Source organism: Cebus imitator, unplaced genomic scaffold (genome assembly GCF_001604975.1).
Source record: "Cebus imitator isolate Cc_AM_T3 unplaced genomic scaffold, Cebus_imitator-1.0 Scaffold4, whole genome shotgun sequence".
NCBI classification, from domain to species: domain Eukaryota; kingdom Metazoa; phylum Chordata; class Mammalia; order Primates; family Cebidae; genus Cebus; species Cebus imitator.
This window is the reverse complement of record NW_016107319.1, coordinates 11,959,853-11,978,353: the sequence shown is the minus strand read 5'-3', so window position 1 is coordinate 11,978,353 and position 18,501 is coordinate 11,959,853. Positions and strand designations below refer to the sequence as shown.

The window sequence follows — 18,501 nt, the reverse complement described above, 5'->3', positions numbered from 1 at the left end:
TAGGTTCACATTTGCTAAGTTTTAAGGTAGTTCACAAAGAGAGAAAGTTCCTGGGTCTCTTCCAATGGCCAGAGCCTGTCAAGTGGTCTTCTTTCAAAAAGCATCTCTCACTTACCAGAAAGTTGGTTTACATGGTATTTAAGGGGTACGACACCCACTGTTGACCAACTCTTTTGCCAGGGTACATTGGTGTAAGGCACAAGTGTAGCATCAGCCAACATCTTTTACTTAACAGGTTTTCAAGTTCATCTACCATATAGGGCCAAACACATTCCATTGCATGGTTGTACCACATTTTCTTTATTCAGTCATCAGTTGATGGACATATGAATTGTTTCCATCTTTTGCCCATTATGAATAATGCTAGAATGAACATTTGTATACAACATTTCAAAGGTCTTAATTATATGCCTAGGAGTGGCATTGCTGGGTTATATGATAACTGTGTTCAATTTATTGAGGAACTGTCAGTTTTGCAAAGTGACTTCACCATTTGATATTTCCACTAGTAATATGTGAGGGTTTCAGTTTAGCCACTTCCTCACCAGTACTGGTTACTTTCATCTTCTTCATTATACTCATCCTAGTCGGTATAATATGGTATCTCACTGTGGATTTGATTTGCATTTCCTTGTTGGCCGGTAACATTGAGCATTTTTTCATATGCTTCTTGGCCATTTGTATATCTTCTCTGCAGAAATTTTTATTCAGATTCTTTGCCCAGTTTTAATTTTTTTTTATTATTAAGTGTTTAAAATTCTATATATATTTTATATACAAGTCTTTCATCAGACATATGATTTGAAAATATTTTCTCCTGTGGGTTTTATTTTCCCTTTCTGATGGTATTCATTGAAGCACAAGCTTTTAATTTTGATAAAGCTCAATTTGTCTAGTTTTTCTTTTGCTATTCTTGCTTTTGATGTTTTAACTAAGAAGGCTTACCAATCCAACGTCACAGTGATTTACTTCTATGCTTTAAGAGTTTTATAGTTTTAACTATATTTAAGCTCATGATCTATTTTGAAGTGTGTGTGTGTGCACTCACATGCATGCATATGTGGTGTGAGGAGGGTACAACTTCATATTTTGAAAGTGGATATCCACTTGCACTCGTACTACTTGCTGAAAACATTATTCTTTTCTTAATAAATTGTCATGACACCTTATATAAAATCATTTGATCATATGTGTGAACGTTGTTTTCTGGATTCTCAATGCTATTGTCTTGATCTTTCTTGTCTAACCTACAACTACAGTAATATATGGATTTTATTACTCTAGTTTTGTAGTAAGTTTTGAAGTGGGGAAATATGTCTTGTAGTGTTGTTCTTTGTCAAGTTTGCTTTGGCTGTTCTCATCACTTGCATTTCCACATACATTTTAGGATCAGCCTGTCAATTTCTACAAAAAGGGAAGCTGGAATTTTGGTAGGAATTGCACTGAATCTGTCAATCAATTTGGGGAACATTGCCATCTTAACACTATGTTTTTCAATCTATATTCAATGGGATATCTGTCCATTTATTTAAATATTCTTTAATTTCTTTCAGTGACATTTTATAGTTAGTGTACATGTCCTGCCTTCTTTTGTTAAATTTATTTTTAATATTTTATGCTTTTGATGCTATTGTAAATGGAGTTGTTTCTTAATTTCATTTTCAAATTGTTCCTTACCTATAAGTAAAAATAAAACTGACTTCTATATTGATTTTATAGTTTGCAGCCTTGTTCAATTCATTTATTAGCTTTGATAGTTTGTTACGGATTCTTTAGGATTCTGGATACACAAGATTATGTTATCTGCAAATGTAGTTTTGCTGCTTCCTTTCTATCTGTGTGCCTTATCTTTCTCTTGCCTAATTTATGTGACTAGAACCTCTAGCACAACAGTTCTAAACAGAATTATGATATATACTAGGATTTTTTTGTAGATGCCCTTTACTATGTTGAAAAAGTTCCCTTCTATTCCAAGATTGTTGAGGGTTTTTAACATGAAAGGGGGTTGGATGTTGCCAAATGCTTTTTTCATACATCTATGGAGATGGTCATGTGTCTTTGTCTTTTATCATATGAATGTGGTATGTTATATGGATTGATTAGCATATGTTGAACCAAAACTTGCATCACTGGGCTAAATTCCACTTGATCGTGGTGTATAATTCTTCTTATAATATATGCTACTGATTTTTCTTTGTGAGTAATTTTGTTAAGGATTTTTCTGTCTATGTTCATAGGAGACATTAGTTTATACTTTTCTTGTAATGTCTTTATCTAGTTTGATGTCAAAATAATACTGGCCTTATAGAACAATTTGGGTGGTGTTTTCTCTTAATTTTTTTAAACATTTATAAACGATTGGTGTTAATTCTTAAAATATTTTTTAAAAATTCACGAGTGAGGTCATCTGAGCCTGGCTCTCCTTGTCTTCATGGGAAGTTTTGAAATTAATAATTCAGTTACTTTGCTTGTTACGAATTTGTTCAGAGTTTTGATTTCTTCTTCAGTCAATTTCAGTAGTTTGTGTCTTTCTATGAATTTATCTGTTTCATTTAGTTTATCTAACTCACTAGTATATAATTGTCCACAAAATTCTCTTATAATCTTTTTTTATTTGTGTAAGGTCTGTAGTTATTTTCCTTTTTTCATTCTTGATTTTAATAATTTAAGGAATACTTCTTTTTCTTCTTTGGTCAAACTAAACATTTGTTAATTTTGTGGACTTTTTCAGATAATCATTTTTTGTTTTGTTTTGTTGTTTTTTGCTATGGTTTTTCTATTTTCTATTTTATTCATTTCCACTCTAGTCTTTCCTATTTCCTTCCCTCTGTTTGAATTGAGGGGAGTCGTATCCTCTTTTTCTACTTTTATAAGGTAGAAAGACCTTTCTTGTTTTTAAATATAGACATTTATACCTATAAATGTCCCTCCCTCTATGCACATCTTTAGTTGTGTCCCATAAATTTTGGTTTGTTATGCTTTCGTTTTCATCCATCTCAGAGTATTTTCTGGCTTTTCTTGTGTTCTTCTTTGACCTATTGTTTATTTAGGAGTGTTTTTAATTTCCACATGGATGCAAGTTTCCCAAATTTATTTCTATTATGCATTTTAAATTTCACCTTAGTGTGAATACCACCTTTTCAATGGTGTCTACTCTGGCAACCATAGTTAATATTGAAACCTGCTTTGTCCTCTGGACCCCTGCTTGGCACTCTCAATTCCCCTTACCCTGCTCTATTTTCCTCCAGAACACTTGTCAGCATATACCTTACCACATGGTTATTCTTTATTATTTATTTTCTCTCTCTTTATGTCTCTATTCTTTATAAGTTTTAACATGTCATTCGATTTTAGTAGTGCCAAGATTTTACATCTAACCTTTTCTTTCTGGTTGTTGTTAATCCTATTCTTACTGACATTTTTTTTCTGTTATGTTATTGCTTTCACTTTATCTTAACTTTGTCTGTATTAGTGAATGAGAAAAGTTCTCGTGTTTAAATACTATTTAAAAACTAATATTTGGTGTTTCTAAACTGTTTCAATTAGCTGCCTCAAAATCTATCAGTAGCAATAGATGTCTTCTTTCTTTTATCCTCTTTGTTGAGCTTCCACTCACATAAAATGAGATTCAGATGATGGTGCTATATCAACCCAGCCAGTTGCTAGTGCTTTAACACAGTTCTACCACTTGACACAGAAAATATATACCACATACAGTCAGCTTTTAACTCTCTAATAAGTAGCTTCCTGTCATAGTCTCTTTCTTCTATTCTGTCTTTTCCTTCACTAGTCCCACCTTTAGCCCCAGAACCCGTAAACCTATAGCAGAGAAAAAGTTAGGGCCCAGCTGAATTATAAGAGTTAAAATTCCCCCTACTGGATCACTGGCATCATCGACTCAGCTAAAGTGAGATCTTGAAGATATAATTCTCTGCAATCAGCAAACTAGCTATAGAAGAAAAAAGTACTGTCACTGGCATTTGCCATCCTATTTTCTTGAAGTCGTCAAAGAGCAGCTGCTTCAGTGGTTATTTGGTGAGTGGTGAGAATGAATGCATTATGAAATGTTGTTCCTGCTAACATCCCTCATGGTTGGAATGTGGAGCTCAGAAATCTAAGGATACTTACTATATTAGTCTATTTTGCATTGCTACCAAGGAATATCTGAGGGTGGGTAATTTTTGTGAAGAAAAGGGGTTAATTTTTTACTTAAAGCTCCAAAGACTGTACAGGAAGCATGGTGCCAGCATCTCCTCCTGGTGGGGGTTTCAGGAAGCTTCCAATCACCGCAGAAGACAAAGGGGAGCAGGCATGTTATATGGCGAGGGAAGGAGCAAGAGAGATGCCATTTTAAATCAACATTTCTGCATGAGATTTGGAGAGGACAAACGTCAAAATCATATCACTTACTTTCCAAAGACCAAAAATAAAGGTTAGATCACTCAGCATTTGCATTAGCCAGGAGTTAGTCACATTAGAAGCCAATGTTACATTTAATATATTAAATATAAACAAGTTATACATTTGCCCGATGGCATGAGGTATATCACGTGGAACCACATTATAACTTTACACGTTTTTCTCTTGGAAAAAAAGTGGTTAATTCCTGAAATAAGTAAGATATCACAGGAATTAGAAAGACTAACTTTCTTGCAAAAAAAAAAGATGAAAAGCATTACCAGTGATTAGTAAAGCGTTTGGATTTCAAAATACACACGGAATTTTTTACCAGGAAACTAAGCTCTGTCAGTTACTCTCACATACACTTTAATCAATAGCTCTTAAACAGAACATAATCAAAATAAAAATTCATTAATTTGTGAATTATCTGCAGTTAGAAACTTAGCTGAATGTCAGTCCATGTGATTGAGTATGAATGTTTGTGTACCATTTAAGGTTGTTACACATTATCAGTTGTTTTATGCATATAGTAGCAGCTATGCCAGATGACTGTAGGCCTTTACATGATGGGCTGGTGTAAAATTATACATGAATGTCAAAATGATAATATTGGCCTGTGTTTATAAAGGGAAACCTCTCAAAATTATACTGCTAATGCATCTTACTCTAATATCTGTGATCCAGGTAAATTGTATCTACATCAGTCCTTTTTTTTTTCGGTATACAGCTAGGTTTTGGAGATTATTAATAAAACTGCATACTTTTGAAAATAATTTTCTACTGTCTTGAAAAGCAAGGATTCTATTTATTGTAATAAGTCAATTTCTTTAATGCCTAGTAATTTTTTTTTACATTTTCACTTCAGGAAGTGACAAAAAGATGGAAGGGGAAGCCTGTTACTACTTGGGCTTAGCACACTTAGCTGCTGAAGAATATGACATAGCATTAACAGTAAGTTAAACTTTTAATTGTTGCCACTTTTAATTTTTATTTTAGTATATTTATTTTCCCATATGTTATTACAAGGCCAACAGAAATGAGTTAGGCCTGCCATAGGTGTGTCTATTTCCTGAGATTACAGCAGAATAGCAATATGCTAGAAGCATTTTATAAAACTGGTTTTACTGTTTATAGAAGGTTCAGTGGTATATACCACTGAATTACTATGAAGTGCTTTGGGATATGTGAAAGTTAAATAAATGGAGTAATATGGCCCTATATACTCCTTAACAACAAGGACAAGAGGAAATAGGTTTAAATGATAGTAAAAAGTAAATAACAAAAAATAAATGACAGTCATTTTATAATATGATTTGGGAAATTTTGCACACACAAAAATGTGGTTATTAAGCAACAGAGAGGGCTGCATTGATAATGTTTAGTGCTTGCAGGGAGAGGCAACAGAGGCAGAGGTGGGTGTTAGTCCTGGTCTGAAAAGGAGCCTGCTTTATGATCAAATCACTGTTTGTCTATTTTGCAACTAGGTTTTGTTTGGCTAAAAACAAGCAAACAAATGAAAATGTCAAGAGCTATTTTTCCTGAATTATAACTCGTCATTTTTTTTTTCTTCTTTTACCTCTACCAAGAATGTAAAGTATTTCACCTACATCTCTTGTAATAATCCAATTTGATGCACAGTATTGGATTAATTTTTAGCTTTGGGGATCTTCTTTGTTCCTTTAGATATTTTTTGCTAAGAATTCCTGTATTTGGGGTATTTTCCTTTAGCCCTCTTACAGTTGGGCATCATAGAAAACTTCAGTTTTTCTAGATGGCTCTTATGCTTAATATTTTTCAGTTAATGATAAGAATTCAGCAATGCTTTGTTTCTGATACCTTGGGGAGCATAGAGACCAACCAGAAGCACACTTCCCTTTAGGAGTCAATTTAATGAGGGTAACCAACTTGCAAGCATAACCAACCATAATTCAAAGTAGGTTGAACAGCCGCTTTTTAAGTGTGGAGGAAGAGTGGTTGGTTCCAACACTGAAAACCAGGGAGGCTGCACCAAAAAGTTTTTGAGAGGCAGGATTTACACATGTAAAAAACGTGAGAATCCAGAATGATAGAACACTAGATATATGCGCGTGCACACATGTATACACACTCAACATGGACATACTCAGTGAGCTGGGAAGCAAGGACTTAGGTGAAAGATGAGATTCAGCTGGAGGTCAAGTTGGAAAATTCAGTGAAAACTAGCACATGGGTATTCTTTCTCTCTCAAGTAATGCAAGCACAAAATAAATTCAAACAATACAATAAAATTCACAATGAAAACTAAATCTTCTTTCCTTCCCTCTACTCAGTCTCACAATTCTTTCCTCAAAGACAGTTACACATTTCTGTCTCATCTTTCCAGGAATATTCTATATATTCAAATATATATAAAGTGCATATATATGTTTCCTTTGTGTTGTTTAGAAACTTGTCGCATTTTATATGCACTGTTCTGCACCTTGAGTTAATTTCTTCCATACTAGTGCATATAGGCCTGCCTAATTGTATTTTTTAATTTTTCCAGCCTTATTGAGGTATGATTGGCAGATAAACATTGCATATATTTAAGATGTAAGATTTGATGTTCTGATATATGTATATGTTGAGAAATTATTTCCCCAGTCAAACTAATTGTCCTGTCCATCACCTCCCCTATTAACCTCTTTTGTATGTATGTGAGGACACGTAAGAGCTAGTCTCAGTAAATTTCAAGTATATAATATACCATTATTAACTACAAACAAGTTTCATTTTATTTATTATTATTTATTTATAATTTAAACTTTTAGATTCAGGGTACATGTGCAGGCTTGTTATCTGAGTATATTTTGTGATGCTGAGGTTTGGGGTATGATTGATCCTGTCACCCAGGTAGTGAGCATAGTACCATTGCCCTCCTCCGTCTGGTCGTCTATTGTTCCCATCTTTACGTCCATGAGTACCCAAGGCTTAGCTCCCACTTATAAATGAGAACATGAAGTATTTGATTTTCTGTTTCTGTGTTAATTTTTGACAAGCCTTATCTTAATAGGGCTACATGATATACCATTGTGTGGTTGTGCCATAATGGATTCAACCATCTTCTACTGCTGGGCATTAAGAATGTTTCTAATAACTTTTATTGTAAAGGATGTGGCAGTGAACAATTTCATCAGATGTGACAAATTTATCCATAAAGTAGATTCCTATAGGTGGAAACGCTGGTGTATCCTATACCTAGTGGTATAGAATAATAGCGTAATGAATAGATTGAGGAAGGAATAATTGACATCCAAGGGATGAATTACTTAACTTGAAACTGTTACTCCTTTCAGAAGAATATTGAAATTGTTCCTCTGAAAGTATATGTGAATCTCAAGTCCCTACAGCCTATTAACTGTGTGATATTGGGCAAGTCCCTTACACTCTTTAAGTCTCAGTTGCCCCATCTATCCAATGGGACTAATAACTATTCTTACTTCATAAAGGGTAACGGGTTAAATGTTGCTCCCCTAAAAAAAAACCTACTTCCTAATCCCTGGAAGCTGTGAATGCAGATGTAACTAAGTTAAAGACCCTGAGATGAAGTGATCATCTGGATTATATAGGTAGACTCTAAATATAAAGACAAACATCCTTATAAGAAAAAGGCGGAAGATTTGAAACAGAAGACAGGAAGCCACACATGCAGAGGAAAAGACCAGATGAAGACAAGGGCAGAGAGTGTAGTGATACAGTCACAAGTTAAGGAATCCCTGGAACCACGAGGAGATAGAAGAGGCAAGGAAGGTTCCTTTCCTAGAGCCTTCAAAAAGATCAAAGCCCTGCTGACACCTTGATTTCAGACTTCTAGCCTTCAGAGTTAGGAGAAAATACATTTCTACTATTTTAAGTCATTTAGTTTGTAGTAATTTTTATGTCAGCCCTAGAGAAATAATACATAGGGTGATTATAAGAGATGATTTATGTAAAGCTTTAAAAGAATGTCTGCCTGGTTTATAATAAACCTTTGATAATTATTCATTTTTATTATTTTTTCACTCATCTAAGTCTCTTGACTTGAGCTGTTATAGTGATGGTGGAGGGAACAAGACAGATTCAAAAGTTATAAAGGACTTGGTAACAGGTTAAGTATAGGAGGTGAGGGATACAGAGGTGTGAAGATGGGCCCTGAGTTCCTGGCTGTGAAACTGGATGGAGACTGGTGTTGTTTACAAAGGTAGGGAATGTGAAAGGCTTGCAGGGAAATGGGGAGTTCAGTCTGGGATCTGTAGAAATGGAGGAGTTTTAAAGGTATTCAAGGAGAGTTCAAGTAGACAGTTAAATATGAGGGCCTCGAACTTAAAAGGATGTCTAGATTGGAGATATTATATGCGAAAGTTAATTTTATGTGACAGCTTGGCTGGGTCATGGGATACCCACATAGATAGCTGGATAAACATTACTGGGTCTGTCTGTGAGGGTGTTTCTGAAGAAGATTACCATTTGAATCGGTGGATTGAGTAAAGCAGACGGCCTTCCCCTATGTGGATGGGCACCATTTAATCCATTGAGGGCTTCAGTAGAACAAAAAGGCAGAGGAAGGGCAAATTTACTTGTCCAGAGTATTGGAGCAGAGACATTGATCTTCCACTGTTAGCACTGGTGGTTCTTAGGTCTTCAGACCCAGTCTGAATCTACATCACTGGCTCTGCAGTTGGCAGGCCTTCAAACTGCACCACCAGCTTTCCTGGGTATCCAGTTTACGGACAGCAGATAGTGGGATTTCTCAGCCTCCATAATCATAGCAGCCAGTACCTTATAATAAGTAACAATATATGAGAGACTATGAGAAACTATGAATGAATGCATTTCTGTTATTTTCAGGCATTTATTTCATCTCAGTTTGTTCCATTAGGTCTAAGAAATGGCTACATGGGCGATTAGAAGAGATTTTGCATCTATCTTATTGCTTCTGTTTCTCTGGAGAACATAATACATTCTATAAATTTGTATGTTTTCAGCAAATTGAAGCTGTGGAGTGGATGAGATTTCCTAGAGAGAATTAACAGTGTTGAAAGAAAAAGGCCTAGAGCCAAACTGGATGAAGGAGGGAGGCACAAAAGAGCTTAAGCAGGAGTATCTGGGAAGGCAAGAGGCACATAGAATAGATGATTTCATACCAGGTATTTCCAAAAGAAATAGACATGCAAACTGCACATTTTTGCAAACTGCAAAATCCTGGGGTTTGGGCTGGAATGAGACTGCTCTATGCAGATATTTCCACTAGGAACTCTACCCCTATTCCCCACACATGTACCTGGATTGGAATTAGGTTTAGTTAACTCTTGTCATTTAATTCTCCAGCCAGAATAGAGGCTTTGGGAAACTAGTCAGAGCTATATTCCAGCCCTCAGGCTCACTACAGTCATCGAGTAGCCTTTGTAGTTGGGAAAAGCCTGGGGCTTTCTTCAGAGCCTACATTTTGGCAGAATATTTATGGAAGAATATTGTTGACTTCTTGGACATAGCCCACCTAGAACTGTAGACTTGCAGAAGCCAAGCATACTATTTGAATAGAGCTTTGTTTTGACTTCAGATTTGAGGCAATGTCTTTTCACTCTACTTAGTGTCCTATCTTAGCCACTTTTTCTCCTTCCTTTGAGATAAAAGGACATTCTTCCAATTTTCAATTGAATCTCCTTTTAATTTTTTGTTTCTGGACCTGGTGAAAGTAAACATGTTACATAAGTGATCTATTATCTTCCTATCCGGAGGGTCTTCTGTGATGGCACTCTTTCTAGCTTACAGTATTTCTTTTAGAAATCTATAGCAGGACAGAGCACTCCTTATTTAGTTAATATATTGTTACATATATATGTGTGTGTGTGTGTATATTTAAAATGATAACACAAAATAGAAATAAATAGGTAAGGATTGATTCCCTGATTGATTGGAGATCTAACCAGTTATGTAATCACAAAGTAAATATTCAACATATGTTTTTTAAAGTTTTCTTTCTTGATCCTCTTGTATTCTACTTTCCCACCTTGCACAGTGTTACCAACATTGTCTTCACCTGTTTTAAAGCCCTAGTGATGTTCCTGTCGTAGTATTGCTGTGAAGAGGGGTAAGAAGGCTCAGAAACAGCTTTGTCGTGTTAGATTTAGCATTTTCCTTCTCTTTTAATATTCAGTCTATCTTTAATCATTGTCACTAATTCTTTACACCATTTTATTCTCTCACTTGTATTTGAAATTGATGAATTGGAATATTTTCAAATTCTCAGTATCTTGCCTCTGGATCCAACTTCTACCTCTCACAATTTTCTTTCTCCCAATAATGTTATTCATCTATAAAGATTTTTTACATAATTTTTTCAAAGAAACTGTGTAAACACAAGTAAATATTCCTGATGAATAGTTCTATTGATCTGAAATAGAAGGAATTTTGAAATTTTGCTAATGTATCTTAATTGAAAGGCTTTAATATATTAGTAAAGTATTAATACATGTAATAGAAGAATGTGCTACAAGCATATGAATGAAACTTTGGTGACTCATTTCCTTGCTGATCAAGGGTTCTTTACTAAATGGCAGCATACAGCTAAACTAAAAACAAATAGTAGATTTATTTAGGGCTGAAAAACCAACCAGTAAGGAAAGGATATTTGGTGAAGAGAAAAAATAGTTACACTAATAAATCTGTGCAAGAGGTCATGGAGACCCTGACATTTAATGAGGAAAATGCTACCTGCATATGCCATGTGCTGGAGAGAGAAATCGTAATTCCCTTTGGCCATCATCAATTTAGACCTGTAAATGTTCCAAGTAGGGTAAATTCCAAATTTTAGGAGGTATCTTGCAAAGTCCTAAGATTTGAAAGAGAAAAATATTTTACAAAGAATCACATCTAAGGCTTTGTACAAAATTGGACCAGCCATATGCCAACCTTAAAGTTATTTTAAAGAAAAGGATGAATCTTTCTGATGGACATCACATTTATTCTATCTGTAGTCTGAATCAGCTTGTCTACAAGAGCAATGGCTTCTTCATAGCTGTATTCATACTCTTCCCTAACATCTCTTGGCTGCATGTAGATGACTGTTGGGGCCAGTTTAATATGACATCATGATATTAAAATTTCCTGCAATGGATATAGATGCTCACATCTGCTACCAAATCTTTGATCATTTGACATTTCCATGAAGTAAAGGCAGTAAATGCTAGCATTTCTCAGATAAGGCACTCTCAGAATGCTTTTTAGAGAGTACATTTACCAGCTCATTGAAGTGAGAGAGGGCAACATCATTCAATGATGGGCTTTAAAATCAAACTATTCAAGGATGGAATCCCAGTTCTGCTACCACCTCACCATGTGATATTGAACAACTAACCAATCTAACCTTTCTGAAAATTATTTTCCTCTTCTGTAAGATGAGGATAATCCTACTCTCTAACTCAGCACAGCTTTGTGAGAATTAAATAAGAAAATGTGTCTAAAGTTTGTGGCATGGGGCCTAACACACAGATAGCTAAAACTATTATGTTACCATCAATATACATAAAATAATTTTTTTTCAAAGTGCTAGATGATCATACGTCTATGAAGTCACAGTGTCTGGCTTCTGCTCTAGACCTACGATATTCTCAAACCAGTGGTTAGCATAGGAACAATGTTAAACGTGTCCGTAAAGTCTGCATAAAGGTATCTGAAGGAGAAGTTTATGTGCATGTATTATATGATAATGAGCATTTTAATGTGATATAGGTCAAGTCATACATAGCAATGGCATTCTAATTATAAGTGACCAAATATGTGAAATAGCAGTAAGTTTTGATGTACAATGTTCATATCAGAAGTAACTGTGGTACAGAAAGAGCATGTGAGACTTGGAGCTGGAAGACATGGATTTTAGTCCTGTCTGCTGTGCACTGGCTGTGTGACCTTAGATTAGTCACTTAACTTCTTGGAGGCTCAGTTTCCTTTGTAAAATAACAATCCTAATGGCAGCTTCACTGTGTCTTTGTGAAGACCAAAATTTTAAAATGTATGTTCACACTTTAAATTGTAAAGAGTTCTCAAAGGTAAGATACCATTATCACTACAGATTGATGTAATTAGCACTGGATAATGATAGCAATGTACTGTAGTAGGTTGCATTTGTTGAGTATGGATTCGAAGTCTCTACTTTCTTACTTTATTCTTAATTGTAATTTACTATTTATCATATGTAACTCACATAGTACCTAAATTTGTCTTTATATTGACACATATTTTTATATAATGGAAAGAAGATAGGCCAACATTTTATGAAACAAATGTTTTATTATTAATTTATTAATAACTTTTCGAGTTAAAAATATGACATTCTTTAAAAATTCTTTCTTTAAACAGCAGAGCTACTCATTGCCCATTAAACAGAAGTTGTCTTTACTCGCCAGTTAGAAATCCTTACCTAAAATGTACCCTTCTGTCCTTGGTTTAATGGTCTGGGTATCCGAGGGGAGCTCAGATGCTGCCAGAGAGGAAATCATGGCCCCTTCTCCCAGAGGATGGCTGGTTATCATTATACATAACATGCAGACAAGCCTGCTTGCAGCCACTTTGCCTCCTGGTCGTGTGTAGCTCATCACCAGCTTCTGAGGCATGCTAAAGAGGGCTCGCCACTCGGCTTGAGATGATTCAGGTGTAGGCTCAGCGGTCTCGGCAGTCATTTTCCTGCTTTACATCAGAGTTTTCATCTGCTTTATCCTTTTGTCCTGTGGCCCACCTCAGGCAGTCTCCTTCTTGGGGAATCTAAAAGGAGCAGCTGTTATAGATCCCATTTTCCCCAATTGTTGCGGCTCAGACATCTTTCTATTTAGCATCACCCCCAACACACACGCTCACACTTCCACCAGTACACAAACAGCGCTGACCTCATTTTCATTTCATACGTCTTGCTAAGTAATGTTCAAAATATTCAGTATCTGATAAGTAAAAGAAAGCATTTTTTTAAACAACATTAAAGGGGAATAATATTTTCTGATTTAAAAATATATGTTTATTTACAAACTATATAGAAAATGTCATTCAGAATTGTGCAATAACTTAAGGCATAGTATAAACATATATTCCATATATAATCTTATTTTGAATAGTTACTTGGAAATAGCATTACTTAGAGAATAGCATTTTAGGTAGTTTACAAAAATATGTTATAATAATTTGGGAATTATGAAAACTTTAAATGTTTTATAAATAATTTTGTTATTGTTATCTTCATATTTGAAGTTGCATCCTTTCTGAAACATTGAAATAGGTAACTTTATGATAATAATTTATCATACTTTCTGTAGTGAAGGTCACAGAATAGAATCTCAGTAAATTGAATTTTTTTTCATTTCCTCATCAATAGGGAATTTCTCTTTAAATCATTTTTAATTTAATTTTTCAAAATGTCTCTAAACTTTTTTACAATGTTACAGCTTAGAAAAATATGCATTTTTTTCTTTGTTTAAATGATTATAGTATTTGTTATATAAATTACAATATTTGTCATTTAAATGACAAAAGCATTGTAGAAAATCAGAAAGCTAAAAAGTTAAAATATTTATTTTTTTGAAACAGGAATCTGTAAGGTAACCATTTACAATTTGCAAACTTTCCTATAAATAAAGAAAGGTTTTATGTCAGGATAGACAGTTTGTGGCCTAAATTAATATAAATACTAATTTTCTAGTAATAAAATTTATTGATTTTTTTTTTTTAATGTGAAAGCTGGCTTTAGTTTCCCTTGAGATCTAGAATACCACTTGGGCCAAAACTTCATGATCATTTTACTTATACATTTAAATAAAAAAGTACCGCTACAGTAGCTCTTTACAAAGCTGAAGTTTTTGTTTCTAGGTATTCACATTTTAAGAAACAGTACAAAAATTTCTGATATTCATTGTGAGAGAAAATGAAGGAAAGGATAAAATTTTTTATTTAGTTCATTCTAAGAGGATAAGGTTTAAGAATCTGAAAATTGAGTACTCTAATTAACTATACTGAATAGTGACATATGGAACATAATGTATGTATACTCCTTAAAGTTCAAGGCCTAGCATATGAAAATGGTCGCTGGAGCAATAAAGCAACCTGCATAGTTCATCACAAGACTAATTCTATGACAGACCTAGAGGCAATGGCACAGCTGTTATCAACACTCATTGATCTAGATGCCGCAAAAGAAGAAGAGGCATTAAGGCATTACACCTGGAAGAACACAGAGATGATTATAGGATTATATGTGTTAAACAAGAATAAGTGTGTGGATGATACTTCATCATTATAAATTTAGCCAAATTAAATGTAATTCCTCTAAGAGATGAAAGGGGAAACTTCAGAAAGAAAAAATGTAATCAAATATCTTAAAACATAGCCAAACATTCTCAAAGGTGTCTTTAGTGTAAGCAATTACTTCATCTTCATTAACAGCAACATTGACTTTAGAGATTATACAGTATAATTGGTGCACAATGAAAATAACATACACTAGGATTAAAAAATAGCATTAATACCATACTCCTAATATTCAATCCATATACTTGTAAAAAACTATTTTACCCAGTAATTTCAACTTTCTCCCTTAATCAACACGTTACATTAATAACCAGTAAAATGAATTTAAGATTAAATCTCCATTTTTCCCCATGACTGTCCTCTGTTGACCCTTATTTATTGTTTTTGTTTGTTTGTTTAAGATGGTGTCTCACTCTGTCAATGAGGCTGGAGTGCAGTGGTGCAGTCTCAGTTCACTGCAACCTCCACCTCCTGGGTTCAAGCTATTCTCCTGCCTCAGCCTCTGGAATAGCTGGGATTACAGGTGTGCACCACCATGCCCTGCTGATTTTTGTATTTTTAATAGAGACAGGGTTTTACCATATTGGCCAGGCTGGTCTCAAACTCCTGACCTCCAGTGATTCACCTGCCTTGGCCTCCCAAAGTGCTGCTGGGATTACAGGCATGAGCCACCTCGCCCGGCCCCTTATTGATTGTTTGTAATGATGAAGATGATGGCCAATAATGGAGAAAGAGAAAGAAGATAAATATATCAACTAATCCACAAAATGACATTTGGCTCCTAAATGATCAAGGGCTGACTATATAGACATGTGTCACAGCTTTCAAGGAAGGAGTTTAATATTGTTTTGCACAAAAGCATGACTTTGAGGCAAAAAATTAGAAAGTTAGAAAGCCAAATAGTGTCGAAGTTTGGCAAGGATGTGAGATTACAAAAACTGCAGTTAGGAGGGTAAGCTGGTGTAGCCATTCCAAGAGTGATGATGTGAGTGAATCTGTATGTGATTCCCCTGTGGCACACCAGCCCACTCCTGGGAATATCTGTGCCAGAGAAACTCTTTAGGGACACATTAGAGAGGGCCAATGGAGGGGAAAGGGAGTAAGAGTGAAGAGGGAGGATGAAGGAGAAAGATTTATGAAAAACAATTGAGGGGACACACACAGACCAATGATAAAAGCGTGCCCTGCTCTAGGGAGTGTGGCTAATTTGATATGTGCTAGAGTTGCAAAATAAATAAATCACGTGAAATAACTTAGTCACAAATATTTTGATTGCAGCCTGAATGTGTCACATAGTTCTTGCTCAGATACACATTTTTTGACATTTTCTAAAAGCTTACAAGGAATTCTTTGAGTTTTTATAAAAGCATGGGCAGTAATAGGTGAATGCTTTTGTACTGCTGAACTCACTACCTTGATGACTTGGTTTGGGTTTTCCCAGAAGCTGACTTTAAGACATGAAATTGAGTACATGTGGCTTATTTGGGAGGGATTCTATCAGCAAGGGAGTCAGGCAAAAGAAGGAAGCCAACAAAAGATGAAAAAATGCTTATCATCACTGGTCATCAGAGAAATGCAAATCAAAACTACATTGAGATACCATCTCACGCCAGTTAGAATGGCAATCATTAAAAAATCTGGAGACAACAGATGCTGGAGAGGATGTGGAGAAATAGGAACACTTTTGCACTGTTGGTGGGAGTGTAAATTAGTTCAACCACTGTGGAAGACAGTGTGGCGATTCTTCAAGGACCTAGAAATAGAAATTCCATTTGACACAGCGATCCCATTACTGGGTATATATCCAAAGGATTACAAATCATTGTACTTTAAGGAACATTCGTGCACACGAATGTTCATTGCAGCACGGTTTACAATAGCAAAGACCTGGAACCAACCCAAATGCCCATCGACGATAGACTGGATAGGGAAAATGTGGCACATATACACCATGGAATATTATGCAGCCATCAAAAACGATGAGTTTGTGTCCTTTATAGGGACATGGATGAACCTGGAAACCATCATTCTCAGCAAACTGACAGAAGAGCAGAAGATCAAACACCGCATGTTCTCACTCATAGGCGGGTGTTGAACAATGAGAACACATGGACACAGGGAGGGAAGCACTACACACTGGGGTCAGTTGGGGGGAAATAGGGGAGGGACGGTGAGGGGTGGGGAGCTGGGGAGAGATAGCAAGGGGAGAGATGCCAGATGTAGGTGATGGGGAGGAAGGCAGCAAATCACACTGCCACGTGTGTACCTATGCAACAATCTTGCATGTTCTTCACATGTACCCCCAAACCTGAAATGCAATAAAATAAATAAATGGGGGGGAAAAAAAAGATGTATTGCCAAGCCAGTTACCACTGTGGGCCAATGGATCAGTCCTTCTGGGACGTTCTAAGAAACAGTGTAGAAACAAATCAGTTATCCCAGGGGAGAGATGAGGGAGGTGGTGTATTTATCCACTAGTTGGTTAAGAGTTACTTCCAGGGACACTAAAAGTCCCTGGAATTACAGTTTAGCATGAGCCCAGCCATCAAACAGAAGATCCCAGGTGCTGGCCTGAACAGCCCTTGGCTTCAGAGATGATGAGAGGGGCACTGACAGCGTGCAAGTCACTCGGCTTGTAAGCTTCCTTTTCTCTATCTGTAAAATAGGAATGAGAAAATTGCTACAGCAGTTAGATAAAGATGTAATGTGCTTGGCACTTAGCAAGCATTTGGTAAATGATAGCTTTGTTTTAAGGTTTAAATTTTGCACATCTTTTGACTCAAGAGTTGCTCATTTTGGAATTTATCTAAGGGAAATAATTGGTAATGGATGCAAATATCAAGCTCTAATATTGTCCATAGCATCATTAATATATAGAGATTTAGCTATAACCTCTGTATACAATGCTATAAATGCTGTTTGGAATGGTGAAAAATTCAGAAAAAAGTAATTGTGAAGTAATATCAAATTGATGAAAGCATTATTGGGTATCCTGTGCTGAAATACAATGCAGCCAACAAAAATTACAGAATGAATAAACATTTTATAATAATAAAAGTATTACTGATATGTCAAACAAAAAAATCAGGTTATAAAAGAGTATACATTATGACCCTACTTATATATAAATACATGTATATACATGTAGTGCATAAATAATTTATGAGAATGCTAGAACCACTCAACTGTTTTTGGTGGTTATCTGTAGAAGTTGGAATAATGAATGACTTTAATTTTCCTATTTTGGGTGGAGATTGGGATCTGTATTCTCAACATTTTCTACAATTAACACATATTGACTTTGTAATAAAAAATAAAAGAAAAAACTAAGAGTAAACTATTATTTCTTTCCATTCCATTAAAATTTAAATGTTTTAATTAATGTTTTTAATAGGTTTTATATAGGTTGTTCATGGTAAAAATCTTTAGTGTAGGATTGATCATAGCAGGTTAGTCATTTCAACAGTTCATCTCAACCCAAAACGTTAAAGAAAATTATTAAATGCTTAACAAGTAATAAATGAATTTAAAAATGAATTCATAAAGTGAAAAATAGTTATATAAATTATAAAGCAAAAACAATAAAATAGGGAGAAAAAACATATCTGTATAGATTTTGGAATCCTGAGTGATTTTGTCCAAAGTCCCTATGAATAAAAATGATAATAATTACATTGATAATGTTTTAAACTTTACTTTGGTGGACAGTGTTGAATAATAGGTCTGGGTAATTTCTTTTTGCTCAGGTAGACTGTTCCTATAGTGCAAGACTGCATTGTCCACAGACATATACCAGTGCCATTCTTATAATGG

General features: G+C 35.1%; 1 protein-coding gene across 4 annotated transcripts in view; it reads left to right on the top strand.

Annotated features, from left to right (window-relative positions):
• TTC29 (tetratricopeptide repeat domain 29) overlaps window positions 1-18,501 on the top strand; it is a 237,736-nt gene that overhangs the window by 73,687 nt on the left and 145,548 nt on the right. For all 4 annotated transcript variants that reach the window (XM_017534847.1, XM_017534852.2, XM_037740632.1 and 1 more), the window contains one exon: window positions 5,267-5,352. In XM_017534847.1, the coding sequence (XP_017390336.1) occupies window positions 5,267-5,352 (86 nt within the window). The remainder of the gene's footprint in view (window positions 1-5,266; window positions 5,353-18,501) is intronic.